Genomic DNA, 14,558 nt, shown 5'->3' on the forward strand with positions numbered 1-14,558 from the left:
CATGACACACTTTGAAGTTTAATTGCTTTCTGTTTTCAAAGTAAAGACAGATGAAGGTTCTCATGGAAATGCCAGATTAATTTTACTTAATCAAATCAATTATATCTCAACAAGTACAAAAACTCAAAATGAAAAATATGCATATATTAGATTTGAATGCTTGTGCTTCATTACGGTGCCTTGGTTGAATGTCTGCTTGCATAGTTTGGGAGTCAGAAAGGGTAATTGCATCATTACCTAAAGCCTGCTGATTGATCCAGCTTCTATGTTCAGACCTATTATTCATGTTAATGTCAAAGGGGCAGGTGCAAAATGTGGCGCAAATCAACTGCAAACAATTTGATTTATGCTGCTCTTGTGCCAGAAAGAATTATGCAGGGAATTTTTTGCTGATCCTTGTAAGGAGATTATCATAAGATCTAATCTCAGCTCAAATATTTTCTGCTTTCCTGTTATTGCAATGAAATGGTTTGACATTTTATTTAGAATGTTTATCACTTTTTTACGGTAAGATCACGCTTGGTCAAATGAAGTGACAGATGGATATGGGGCATAAGGAGCATGGTATCGGCTTACTCAGGGCCTCCCCCTGGCCTCTGGGAAAGGGACTTCAGTAGACACAAATGGGCCATCCTCACAGCTAGCAAAGTGGGTAGTGAGTGAGTCATTCAGCACAGGTGATCACCACTGCCTACCACACCAATAGCTAACACTCTGACAGCCCATAAAACTAGCTCATTATGAGTGTATCACTTACAGGGTAGGGTTTAGGTGGAGATACTAGTTACTCGGCATTAAACCTTTGTTATTGCATGTAGATGTAATAGAATCCTCAATGTACAACCATGTGTTATACATTGAATACGATTAAGCACCATGAAAGGTTACATGAGGATACCTGCAGAGCTGTACTGGAGAAGAGAAGGAGACATAGATGAGGAAAGAGACAGAGGATAAAAACAAGTGGCAGGGAGCCACTCAGCCATAATCAGGCAAACATTAAAACAAAAGCTTGGCTCGGAAGCAGACTCAGTTCTCAGGCATTTCAGTCTCCACAGGAGAGAAAACACCATATGTATTACCTCTTCTGGCTGACAGCTTGATGAGCTTTGCATAAAACCATATCTGTTAGTTGTTTTTCTAGAGTGTTTAAAGTCTTTCACATACCCAGCCGTACTTAAGAGGGAAATGAGCCGAAGCATCGTTATTATTTTTCAGCGCCGGATCTCCGCACGATTGAAGCGTCTGAGGATTTTATTACAGCAAGTTAACTATTATGTTGGTTATTATTCTCCAGCCCTAATCCTTCTTTAACTCTCACATCACTGCAGTCTCACCAATGACAGGAAAGCACATTAAATGAAATTCTGGTATATCCAAATAGAAAATTTACTAGGATTTGTTATATGTTTGTTATTAAGAAAATGAAAGAAATGAAATGGTTACATGATTTCTTTTGTTTAAATAAATTAACTGGCTTTGTGCTCAGTTATACTCTGAAAGAGCATAAAATCATATTTGCAATTGTAGATTTTTTTTGCTCAATGCACCGTTTTTTTGTTTTCTATTTTTAATTCTTTGAAAGATTTATGCTCAGCACCAACTCAAAGTTCTCTCTCAGCTCCGTCTGCTATCACTATTTTACACCTCTTTGGGGTAGCCCTCTCTTCTTGTCTGTTCTCAGAGATTTTTGCCTCTAAAAGCAGGCTGATGAATATTTAATAGTAACCGGCAGTGTCTTTTATGGCAGTCTAGCCATATATTGTTCTAGCTTCTGCAGTGTGAGTCACAAACAGCCTTAATTTCCTCTAGGTATAAGATATTCATTCACATGTGTCTGGCTTTAAGCTGGACAGACTGTAGGATCAGAACAAAATAAATCTCAGAAAGGTGTGTTCATGTCCTGCTGTAACATTTACTGTCTGTGTTGCAGTTCATTCAAACATCTGATTGGAGGCTTGGAGGATGTGTCGTGTAAAGGCCAAGAGGATGCTGATGCCAAAGCCAAGTAAGACAAACAGCATTCAATTGTATCCGTGAAGTACCAGTCTGTAAAAGAAGTTATTGCTTTGAGTGTTTTGTTTTGTTTGTTTTTGGATTTCATCAATTAAATTTCACTAATTCGTTTTGAAAAACTAAAACTTTGTACCATATTATTCCTGCCCAGTGGCTGTAACATTTTAGAAAGAAACATGCTCTCGACCCGTTGCTGATGCGTCCTGCCTTTAAGTGTGTTACATAAAAAGACAAAACCCATGTGACAGGCCTGAAAGCAGAGCCTATGACCTCTGCCTCTATATCCAGAAGAATTAATATGTACTCTATTTATGGTTGCTATGGAAACAAGAAAATAGTGCTGTACACAGAGCGGGGCATCTTGGAGTTCTGGCAGCTACGTACTGGCATAATCTGATACCTTACTCACTCTGTGCTATGTTGTGAGTCGAGGTGAGGAGAAACGAGAACCTGGTATTGACAGACTACAGAGGGCATGTGAGCAGGGACATCTTGCCACTGGGAAAAGGGAAGGAGACATGTAGATAAATGGATGGAGTGAGGAGAGAAAAGAAGAGAACAAGATGGGAGACAAGGTGAACTAGACTTCTGTCAAGTGCTTCTGATTTGACTGAGCATCAGTGATGTTAGCTGAGTAATTCAGAATGGAGACAGCAAAATACAATACCAGATAGTGTTGGACAGCAGCACCGAGGAGACAGAGAAGCTGGATGTGTCTTGCCTCTGGTATTCAGCAATGACCATGTGCCCCTTATATCTCACTAGCAGTGATGGTTCCTCAGCCAACAGATGCATCTCATACAAGTAGACCTACTGTCTGCGTCATTTGTAAACTTATCGAAGTTGTAATTTAGCGCAAAAAAACTAAATATAAAGCCACCCTCTCTGTTTGCTTCCACAAATCTGTGAAGTTAAAGCTGCCTTCACTCTGTTTAACAAGAGCCAACACACATACATTTGTATGTGTGTTGGCTCTTGCGGGTGCCCCACCCTGCAGAGCACATTTGTATCTTGGTGAGGAAAGCCTGAGCCAGGGTCCCACAGTGACGGAAACTATCTCTAATTGGTCACAGCGGGTAAGGGCCATGCACTAGTACTGTAACTGTACAGCAAGCAACAGCTGCTCTCTGTGAAGCTGACAGGTCTTTTCGTCAAAGACTAGCTGCACGCTATGTGCGGATATTGTTTTTGATCAAGCCGTTTGTGCCCACTTTGAACACATCCGCCTGCATGCATAAAACATGAATTAAAGTACTGTATTCAGTGTAAGGAGAGCAGAGAATTTGGTACTAAACAGTACAAATGTATAAATATTGCTCCAACCCTTCTCATACCTGTAACATTATTAGTTGGAGACATTGTTGTGTTCCTGAATTCTGATTTCCATCAAGCCCCTCATCTGAAATCTGAAATGCTGTTTTGTAAAGAATTATAGGCCATGGAAATGCATATATGACACAAAATAGATGTTTATGAAACTTGCACATAGTTTTTGTATGAATAGATTACTTATTTGCTGGCTGATCCTACAAGCACGAATCTCTTTATGATCAAGGACATATGAGAAACTGTGACGCAATATGACTTGCCGTGGCAAATATTTGTTGAGGTGGTGCAGGGGACTAATGTATTGGTAAATAAAATAAGACATTTAAAGTGAATTAGCCCTCCTCACCTCTCCCTTACGTCAGGGTAGTACAGCCTCAAGTGCAGCATAGGAAATGAAGATAGCAGCACACACACATTCTCACTCAATGCACTCAGACACAAGGGGATTGCATCATTTTTTTATTTTTTATTATCTCATCTGTGCAACGATAGAGATTATCACCCAGTGGGGTGCTGCATGGTCTGCATAGGAACATTTTAAATTGCAGTGCTTTTAATGGATTGGACAGTAATGAGCAACATGTTATTTCAACCTCACATAAGAGGTCCCAAGATATTTTACTATCCAACTAAATAGAGTAACATTACGTAATGGATGTAGCTGCGATCTGTGTTGGTTTTCATTCAAAGTCATGATGTAGATATCCATTAGACGTGGATGTATGGTTTTAGTCTCATCATGTCTGCTGGCTAGTACTGTATTCCAGTCTAGTGTATCAGCCATGGTCATAGACAAGTATTTTTTCTGTACTTCTGGATCTGTATTTATTTGTGTTATTGCTTTTACAGATCTCTTCGCCATTCATTGACTTCTAGAAAGCATTTTTCTTCTTGAGATGCGAAGCAGCAGGAAGGTTTCTCCTGAAAGAAAGCTATTGATTTCTGTTCATTGCAGTGAACTCCATCAGCGGTCATTGTCTTATTCTATTTACTTGAAGTAGTACAGTTAATCTTTCCCATTCATTTAACTTTTAATACAAAAGCCGCTTTTTGTGGTTCAGCCTTGAAAAGCCTTGGGAGGTTTTAGTTCATCATCCAGTATTATTTTCCTCGCCCCAACATTTCTGGTGGAGAAACTCTGCCACCTGTTGGTTGAATGGTGTAATTACTTTTAGGTACTGCACGTTGTGAAGTAGGCCACTAATTCCTTTGATGGAAATGCTAATCCCTCCTCATTCATAGGACGTGAACACCTTATGATCACATGTCATTGATTCTGCGTGCGTAATGTTTGGGCTTGTGTGCTCATATGTCCATGACTGTGTATGTCGGTCACCCTGACATTATTAATGGTCCCATTCTGCACACAGTAATTAATGTGTTCTCTGTTACTAGTCCCTTTCTCAAACAGAGGAGCATTTTGGGATTTGGAGTGTTTTCTGGGCAGGTTTCCAAATGATGTAGTGGGGGAGGATGGGGGGAGTATAAGATGAAAGTATTACCTCTGAATCATCTGAGCTCCTAGTGGTGTCTATACACACAAATAAACATAAACAATGACTGCTCTGGTAACCGGATGTGTTTCTGAGAAACTCCATGCCCTGCAACCTGCCAACATGTGCCAAAACTGTGCCCACAGTTATTCAGTTTAGGGGAAAAGTTTTATTGTTCCAGCTTGCAGTGTCACTGTTTATCTGGTGGATCTGATGGAGTAATATTCTGTTAACAAGTTTTAAGTGGACAGTTAATCTCAGAATGACGTAAGGCAAAAGCTACCATTTTATTTATCAATTTCATTCCCAGAAGAGTATGACGTGAGTCATTGTTTAACCTTTGTGTAAATAAACACTGCTGCTACATTGAGGACCGTAGATTTATCTAAACGAGTCTGAGGAGTTTGAGGAGTATTGTTTTGATAAATGGTTTTATTGGCATACACGTGTGCTTTTTGTGTGAGAATAGACCTAACGTTGAAGGAATATTCTATTATGAATGACCCAGATAAGGTTCAGGTGTGTCCTAAGCCCACTGATCCAGAGACTGAGCTGATGAAACTCTGTCTGGATCAAACAATAACCAGAGAAGACATGGGGTATCTGGGGATAAGGGGGTGCACACGTGGAAACAATCTTTACTGCCAGCATGCATAGCTCTGCGATGGAATGTTGGGGTGTTCGACAATCTTTAGAGCCGCGGTTGAGAAGCGAGCAGCTCGTATGTCAGATGTGCCATCTTTGTTCTTTCCTATTAAGTATGGGGACAGATAGTCGGGGTTCAAAGAGAGCTCAGAGTGGTTTAAGCTCAAACACATCCTGTTCACGTGTTTGTATTTATACTCTCCACATCCTCTGATTATGTTCAGTTAAATCCTCTAATATTTGCCAACAAATTAGCTGATGGAGACACAGATAATTTTTGTTGAAATTGGATTATGTCTTTGTTCATTCTTCATATCATCTCTAATCCTGTTTCCATTATGTCTTTTTCTCTTGCATGACAGGTATGAAGCAGAAAATGCCTTTTTCTCCAGTCTCAACCTAGGAGACTTCAACATCATCGACACTCTGGGGGTTGGTGGCTTCGGTCGCGTCGAGCTGGTAGGGGCATGGCTCCGTGACAATAACATGAATGCAATTCCTCTTTTTTATCTTTGGAACTGTCTACCAGTCTGTGAGGATTAATCTTATGTAATTACTTCTCTGTCTTTGAACCAGGTTCAGCTCAAAAGTGACGAGAACAAAACCTTTGCCATGAAGATCCTGAAGAAGCGACACATAGTTGACACAAGACAGCAGGAGCACATTCGTTCGGAGAAGCTCATCATGCAGGAGGCACACTCTGACTTCATTGTTAGGTACATCCCTTGAATTACAGCATATACAGTAATATGCGATGATGTACTGCATAAAATTTATTTTTCTACCTTATTTTATACATACACTAAAAAATGTTTGGTCCTGACATAAATTTGAAAGATTGACACTTCTATATTTTCTTATGGGCTTATATAAGCAATTTGCTTCAGCCCAGTCCTTTTTTGGTTATTATCAATACAATTGAAATATGTATTGTTTTTAAATGTGAAAAATATGAATAACCAAAATAAATTTCATTCATTCATTCAGAGTCTGAACACCTTAAAGAAGTATGTGTATGCCACCAAAAACCTCTACAAAACAATGACTTGAATATATTTATTGTATGGATAGCTGAGGCATCTTTGAGCTTAAATTTCTCCTAATAAGGTTCCTATTATGAAAATAGAATCTGAAAAACAAACGAGTGCTCTGTCAACTGTACAACCCACAAGCTCGCGCATCGGTCCAAAAACAAAGTGTTTAAGATCAGCATCTTATGCACATGCACATAAGTACGCATGCACGGTGGCTCATGTACTTATGTGCACCAGTGCCGAATGGGGCGTGTAGCAGGGGTTGACAAAGAGAGTTCATTGACCAGCCAGCCCAGACAAACAGCGTCTTTTCAAGAGCTAATTTCAGCAACTTTATGACAGTTGAAATTCAGTACCGCCGATCAGTTTGGGGCAATACATTTCAAATACAGTGTAGCTGGACGTCTGGCAATTTAAGTAAAAAGTATAACATGGGACTTTTAAATCAGGATCTAGATAAGATTTAAAACACTGTCGATGTGCGTGTATAAATATCAGTTATTATTTCATAATGGTTTCAGCTCTTCATTCAAACCTCCACTTTTGCATTTTCAGACTCTACCGAACATTCAAGGACAGCAAATACCTGTACATGTTGATGGAAGCCTGTTTAGGAGGAGAGCTGTGGACAATTCTACGAGACCGGTGAGCTCTATTTCACCGGGTCGGATCTCATTGAATTTCATTCGCAGTGTCACGTTTCCGATGGTAAACACCAAACCACGTAGTTACGGTTACAGCAATAAAAACCACCACAAATATTTGAAACATGTTCTTTTGCAAATTTTTGTAGTTGTTTTCCCCTCGAGGGTTTTCAATTCATCACTAATGCCTGTGGTCTACATGAGTCCAACACAGCTTGCTGGTATCAATCACATACTTGAAACTTAACAGGAAAATTTGCAGCAGTGTGTTAAATTTTCAGTTGTATTTGTAGTGTCTGCCTCAAGTATGATGATTTACAGAGATAATTGTCTTGAAAACGTTCTTCTCTGTATTTTAGGCTTAACACATATGTTTTCATTGGAATCCTGCAAAGATCAAACCTCATGTTTGGTTAAGGAAAAAATATTTGTCCAGGACTATCAGTGATACCACGCAGTTCATATTTCAGCTCGGTTGTCCTTATATGTTTCCAGGGGTTCGTTTGAGGACTCAACCACCAGGTTTTACACGGCTTGTGTGGTGGAGGCCTTCGCTTACTTGCATTCCAAAGGAATCATCTACAGAGACCTCAAACCAGAGAACCTTATATTGGACCACAGAGGTTATGCCAAACTGGTAAGGCAGTTAGTAAAGGATTACTAGCAATTTTTCAAACTCATATTTTTGTGAAGCTTAGAAATGCTGCAGTGATTAAAATTAATTATTTCTAGAAGCTGCAATTAAGGAATCAAATTAAATTTGAATAACTGCCTTATGCTAGCTGCAAATAAAAGAATGTTTGTGCTATAAATGAAAAGGAATAATTGAGATCGAGTTCCATGGAGTTTGGGATGCTGCCATTCCTTTCTTTTCTCATGGAGTACTAGTTTGTAGCTTTTGGCAGAGAAGCAACCAGCTGTTCAACTCCTTCTATCATCACCGAAATATTAGGTGAATTTTAAAACGTTATGCAATTTCTAGTTACACCATGACTATACATATTAATAAATATGATATGATGAAAGATGAATGATAAAATTACTAAAATTAATATGAAACCTATCCAAAAATGAGTTGGTTTTTTTTCTTTTCCCCCTCAGGTTGACTTTGGCTTTGCCAAGAAGATAGGTTTTGGGAAGAAAACATGGACTTTCTGCGGGACGCCGGAGTATGTAGCACCGGAGATCATTCTGAACAAGGGCCACGACATCTCAGCAGACTACTGGTCTCTAGGAATCCTCATGTTTGAGCTCTTAACTGGCAGGTGGGCATATTATTACATCCCGCTTCAAAGCGGTGATGTATTGTACTTGTCAGTACTCGTGTGTTCGTCCGTTCGTTCGTCTGTCCGTTAGTCCACCAAATATCTTCGCAACTGCTGCAGATAGAACGATTAAACAAACAGCACATTACTCAGGCGGCAAAGGGGATGAAAATGAGATGACCTTGACCTTGAGAAAAGAAGGTCAAGGTCAAATTTCAACTTTTGTACCCTCAAGAACCGGATAAGATAGAAAGACGAGGACGAAGCCAGTATAAGACCATAGATCAAAGCTAGTGCTTTGATATATGACAGTAGGTCAGAGCACTGGCTTTGATCTTTGACCTATACAAGTATGTCAAGGTAAAATTTTGAATTCAGGGGTGTCGCGGGATGTTGCAGTCTGTGACTGCCTTGCCAATGTTATTGGTCAGCCTATGCTTGATATTACAAATTGAAAATATAAGTTCCACATTTAAGCATGCTGAGTCAGTACAACACCAGACAGTGAACACTTAAGTAATGTTTTGAACTTAAGATTCTGTTAACCATGTGCCTCTCTTTACGCAGCCCTCCATTCTCTGGCCCTGACCCAATGAAAACTTACAACATTATCCTGAGAGGTATCGATATGATCGAATTTCCAAAGAAAATCACTAAAAATGCTGCCAACCTAATCAAAAAGCTATGCAGGTGAGTACTTTTGCTACCAGCTGTTTGAATTCATTGAAGTGATCTGCACGCTGATAGATCATGAGCTGTCGGGTTTCTGCAGGGACAATCCTTCCGAACGACTGGGAAACTTGAAAAATGGTGTCAAAGACATCCAAAAGCACAAGTAAGCATGTCTAAAGGAACACATTTGTTTATTTCCTTCTCTTCATGAAATGATTGTCCGAATCAACATAAACTTGCACTAACTTACTAATGATGTTTGCCTTTAGATGGTTTGAGGGCTTTAACTGGGAAGGCTTGAAGAAGGGGACTTTGACGCCTCCTATTATCCCTAATGTAAGTACACACCACTGAGAGCTGGGCTCAGCTTGATCTTCATTTGCAGTCAGTCTCATCCTCACAATCCCTTCCTTGTCTGCATGTTCGATCCTCCCGTTAATAATTGTTTCATCCCCTACCAGGTCACTTCAGCAGTCGACACAAGTAACTTTGACAGCTTCCCAGAGGACAATGAGGACCCACCTCCAGATGACAACTCTGGATGGGATGTTGATTTTTGAATTGATTTTTTTCTCAAAACCAAAAGAAACTTCAAGGTCAGCACGAGGACACAGCTGTGTTGTAAACTGCTTCAAAAAAAAAGACAAAGAGCATATAGGAAAAAAAGATAAATGGATGGATGGCAAACCCTCTGGGTCACCAATATGCCTTTATTTCACTGTGGCTCTGGATCAGACATTTGTAATTGGGCTGCTGTAGCACAGCGTTGTCTTATACTCGTCTCTAAAGGCAAAGGCACAGATAGGGCAGGGATGCACACATGTACTCACGATTCAAATACACGGAACCCAACAGGGGCTGATAATGGCGCTGAGTCATGCAGCACAGAAGGATGTTTAATGGGCTGATGAAGGTTCAATAAGATAATAAGGATCTGAAATATGTGATGATGGACCACTCAAAAAATAAGAGAATGCTGGTGATTGATTTATTTTCGTCATGTTTATTTGATAAAATGTTTGGTGGACTTTGGAAGGGTATGAAATGTTCCTGCAGTTGCTCCCTGTTTTTTGGCATACAGCTGCTTGCTGCCATCTCTGATACTTCCCAGAGATCTAGGCACTCCAGTTTGCAAGCAAAACTGGCATCAGATACTCAAGACTAACCTGAATGTCAATGATTTTATTCTCATTAAACATCCATATGACATACAGCATGTACGGCACATAGGATTTGGATTTACAAGCTATATTCTTACACATGAACAACTGGGCTAAAATCAAATATTTAGTACACTTAATAAGGTTAACATACCTTGAAAAGCACAATCACTTTGCATTCGGTAGAAAGTGATATAACTCTGTTTAAAATTTAGGGCTTTGATCATGGAACGAAAACGAAAAATCGGAATGGAAAATAATAGTAACTGGTTAAGACCTTTTTTTTTCCGTTCTTGAAAAAAATATCTGACCTCATGTTTCCCTTCCTGTCATTCAATCAATGCGTGATGAGAGCGAAGAGAAGTTGAGGCAGATCACCAGCAGTCAAGGAAAGGAAAGTCTCCCAATCTGGATTATATTCACTACAGGTAAACACTGCAGTCTGTCAATCTGGATTATATTCACTACAGGTAAACACTGCAGTCTGTCAATCTGGATTATATTCACTACAGGTAAACACTGCAGTCTGTCAATCTGGATTATATTCATAACAGGTAAACACTGCAGTCTGTCAATCTGGATTATATTCATAACAAGTGAACACTGCAGCCTGTCAATCCTTAAAAAATGTTTGATTTAGACATTAACCCATTGGCTGCCAGTCATTTTCAGTGCAGTGTGTCCCCGTACTGCCAGCGCTTTGTAGCAATTAATCTCCTTCTGTGGACTTCCTCCAACACTCCGGACATGTATCGGTGTTTTCTTGCTGTTCTTGCCCGATCAACAGATGCTTCGTTCAGAGCTTCATGTGTTCGCTCCCCAGTGAGCTCTAACATACACAAACTCTGTTGCATCATCAGCTGCAGTAACTTCTCCATCTCCCTCTGATTGTCCATCCTCTGTTCCGTAACTGAATCAGTGCTATTGTTCTGTTTACTTTAGGGACAAATCTACAGTATGTAAACTAATTCCTTAATTACCAATTTAAAAGTCCTAAAGTTACCTACCTATTTAGATGTACAAGTAACGTTATTAACCGGTTTGGGAACTATATGTTTTTGTTCTAACTGGTTCAGGTACGTCAGTTCATGGTTGGAACGTAAAACCGGACACGTTATAATTCTGTTTCTGTTCAGAATGAACCAACTGGCAAAAGAATCTGGTTCAAAGCCCTGTTAAAATGTAATGAATCACACGACACACGTCTAGTATTTCTGTGAAGCGTGTCATTATGCACTTAAGACCATTAACTGAGAAAATCAACAGTCATAGCTCATTTTTAGCTGCAATAAAGTCACACAGCTTTTCTGTTCTTTATAATGCTTCTAATCACACACATAAATGATTTACCCAAATGCCATCCCAATGCCTCATCCTCTTCATCCAATCCTGTATAATTCTGACATAACTGTGAAGATGGTTTTAATGTCTTTGGTGCTGTTATTGATAAATTATGATAAGCGATGGTGAGATTGGCAGTACTGGTTATTGTTTTTGTATTGTGAATTTTTTGTGGTTGATTTCTTTGTAATGTACTTGACCTTTTTTTGTTAGAAAATTGTGTCGATTTGTAAATTTGAGTGAATATTTGTTTTATATCACTGTGGTACATTGTGCTAAGTGGTATTCTCGAGATTTTAAACAGTTTTTAAAATGTTACCTTCATACATACTGTATGAATAACCATCCTCTTCTATGGAAGCAAAAGTTACCATATCACATTACCTGAAGTCTACCTTGATGTCTAATGGAACTTGTCAAAAAAGATGATATTCTGTGAAAGTCACAATTTAGCACCCTGATCTCTCACCCAGCGTATCACCTCATGTCCAAACATCAGAGCATTAAATCAGAAGATATGTAAGTGCCTTAAATCAATGGCATACAAATTTTACATCACAAGTCCTTTTCAATGCTGCATGAACACATTTACACCTCAAACACGGATGTGTCCTCAAATGGCTGCTTCTCATCCTTTGTTATATCTAATAAATACATTAGTCACCGTGAAAAAAAGAATTTTTAGTCATTGGATGGATGGCAAAACTGTATATAAAATACATTTCCTGTTTAACCCTTTGATTTATCTCACATTTCTTCACAGAAAAAAGAAAAAAAATCTGTCACACCTCATGTGACTGCAATGACATGCTTTTCTCACAGCTCCAGTCTGGTAAAATGTGAACAATAAATCATTAATGTGAGTATTTTAATAGAGCAAGAATGATTTGCAGATATGAGCGTTTGATAAATAAGAAAACAGTATTCTTGTTATGACTGTTGACAATCTTTGACGGGATGATCCCACCGATTGTAATGCATCATTATCCACATATTAGATGATTTTAGACACCAGAGGTGCTCAAGCACACATTTAATTCATCTCAGCACTCTAACAAATGATAATAATTTTGAATTATTCTAATTGCCTTTATTATTTTCACTTCTCGACATAAAATATTTTATTTATGTTACTTACAGAGGCCAATTTTAGTCCACTTGATTCATTTTAGCTCAGCTGAAGAGGAGAAAAAAGGGAACATAACATTCCTTAGGTTGACATCTTAGTTCTTTCTCTCTTTTTGTGTTTCCTTGTGTTTAAAATGTATTATAAATTTGGAAGTAGTAAAACCATTTGCAAAGCTGAATCCATTTTTCAACATTGACCTGAATGAATCCCCACAGCAACACGATCTCAAGTAGAATAATAGATAGCTTAATAGATAGCCCTCCATCCATCTCCCTGTCAGTTATTGGACTTTAAATACTGGTGGGCTACATATTTGCGTGTTGGCTAGCCCTACTGCCTCACAAAAGCTAAGTTCTGCATCCTGGGGCTTTCTGTCTGGACTTTGCATGTTCTCAGTGTGTGTTTGTGGGTTATACATCTTCCTCCCACACTCACAAATCATGCTGCGTAGATGTGTTGGTGACTTTAAATAACCTATATGTGTGATTCTGAGTGTGAGGGTTTTGGTCAGTGTTTTGGCAGAGGCATAGAAAGTAGAATGAAGTGGGTGAAGAGAGAGAAATTGAGAGAAAACACAAAATTCATGTGAGACATTGGATAACAGTCAGGACTGCATAGTCAACATGACAAACTTACATTCAGTACAATGGACATCCAGTGGATTTCACATTAGTGCGCTGATAAACTTGTCAAATTTGGAATCTCTTCAGCTTCATCTTTTATCGATTCAAATCGTAAATGCTTCATTACTTTCATCACTAAGGGTTGGGGGAGATCTTGTGATCACTGCCTTATGTCTACATGCATTTGAAGCAGTAACCTGCTTCTCAATCTCAATGAACATACAGTATGTGGAATGGTTGGCCTCGTGGAGTGAAATAGATCATTAGAATTTGTGATTTAGCCAGAAGATGATATGGTTACAGAAGTATGTTTTTCACTTTTGTGAACTATTGGCATTGATGGAGGTATTTGTGTCTGGGTTTCCTCTTTTTTCATTTTATACATCATTATTGAGCCACATGAACTATTATTCTCAATGACTGTCAGTGAAAACAGAGAGTTAGAATAATTGAAAGAGAATGACAATGGAGATTGTTATTATGGCTAATGAGGAACAATCTAAATGAGAAAAAAAAATCAAACAAAATACTAAGGCCTTACGCAAGTCCAGATCCTAGAATTGACCCATATCCAAATTCTTATTTTTTTGGTCTGAATAAGGCTGAAAAGCTAATCTAATAACAAGAATAACTAAATGATTTAACTCTCCCTGTAATCCAAACAGACTGACACTCAAATTTATCTTGCATAAATCCAGAAAATATGCCAATGTCTTGATGAAAATTAGTTAAAATAGGCAAACCTTTTACAGTATTAAGAGCAGGTCATGTTTATCACAAAGCCTTATGTATGCCATCACTTTATAAACCATTGGTTTTTGAGTCTTATATTGACAGCCTACTGCAATGTTACCTGATGTTTGCCTTGTGTTATGTTGTTTATATGCTGTAAATTGATTTTGCGGAGTGAGTGTAATATTTTTCAAATTATAGAGTAAAAAAATACTTTTGAGTGGTGTTTGTCTCTTAGTTATTTGAAAAATGTTCCAAACTTTCTGAATGTGCGCTGTACATATTGTACATTTTGCTGCAGTCGCCACACGAGGGCGCTGCAGGCAAGTGAGACTCTCAATCACACTTGCCTGAGATCTAATAATCAGTATCGGACTTAATGTCATCCACTTAGTGTTAAGTACAGATGATTCAGCCTCTCTGGTCTCAGTGTTATTCGCACAACAAATCTGTTTTGGGGGACAGGGGAATGTCT

At 38.8% G+C, this 14,558-nt stretch overlaps 1 protein-coding gene across 2 annotated transcripts in view; it reads left to right on the forward strand.

The window, feature by feature from the left end:
* Nucleotides 1–14,303, forward strand: part of LOC137603707 (cGMP-dependent protein kinase 1) — an 87,505-nt gene extending 73,202 nt beyond the window's left edge. For both annotated transcript variants that reach the window (XM_068327422.1, XM_068327421.1), the window contains exons 9-18: nucleotides 1,934–2,008; nucleotides 5,846–5,942; nucleotides 6,060–6,199; nucleotides 7,073–7,162; nucleotides 7,657–7,798; nucleotides 8,263–8,426; nucleotides 8,994–9,116; nucleotides 9,199–9,261; nucleotides 9,368–9,434; nucleotides 9,560–14,303. In XM_068327422.1, the coding sequence (XP_068183523.1) occupies nucleotides 1,934–2,008; nucleotides 5,846–5,942; nucleotides 6,060–6,199; nucleotides 7,073–7,162; nucleotides 7,657–7,798; nucleotides 8,263–8,426; nucleotides 8,994–9,116; nucleotides 9,199–9,261; nucleotides 9,368–9,434; nucleotides 9,560–9,658 (1,060 nt within the window). In that variant the 3' untranslated portion in view covers nucleotides 9,659–14,303. The remainder of the gene's footprint in view (nucleotides 1–1,933; nucleotides 2,009–5,845; nucleotides 5,943–6,059; nucleotides 6,200–7,072; nucleotides 7,163–7,656; nucleotides 7,799–8,262; nucleotides 8,427–8,993; nucleotides 9,117–9,198; nucleotides 9,262–9,367; nucleotides 9,435–9,559) is intronic.
* The last annotated feature ends 255 nt before the right edge of the window (nucleotides 14,304–14,558 follow it).

The sequence above is a fragment of the Antennarius striatus genome, chromosome 11, assembly GCF_040054535.1.
Source record: "Antennarius striatus isolate MH-2024 chromosome 11, ASM4005453v1, whole genome shotgun sequence".
Taxonomy (NCBI): Eukaryota; Metazoa; Chordata; class Actinopteri; order Lophiiformes; family Antennariidae; genus Antennarius; species Antennarius striatus.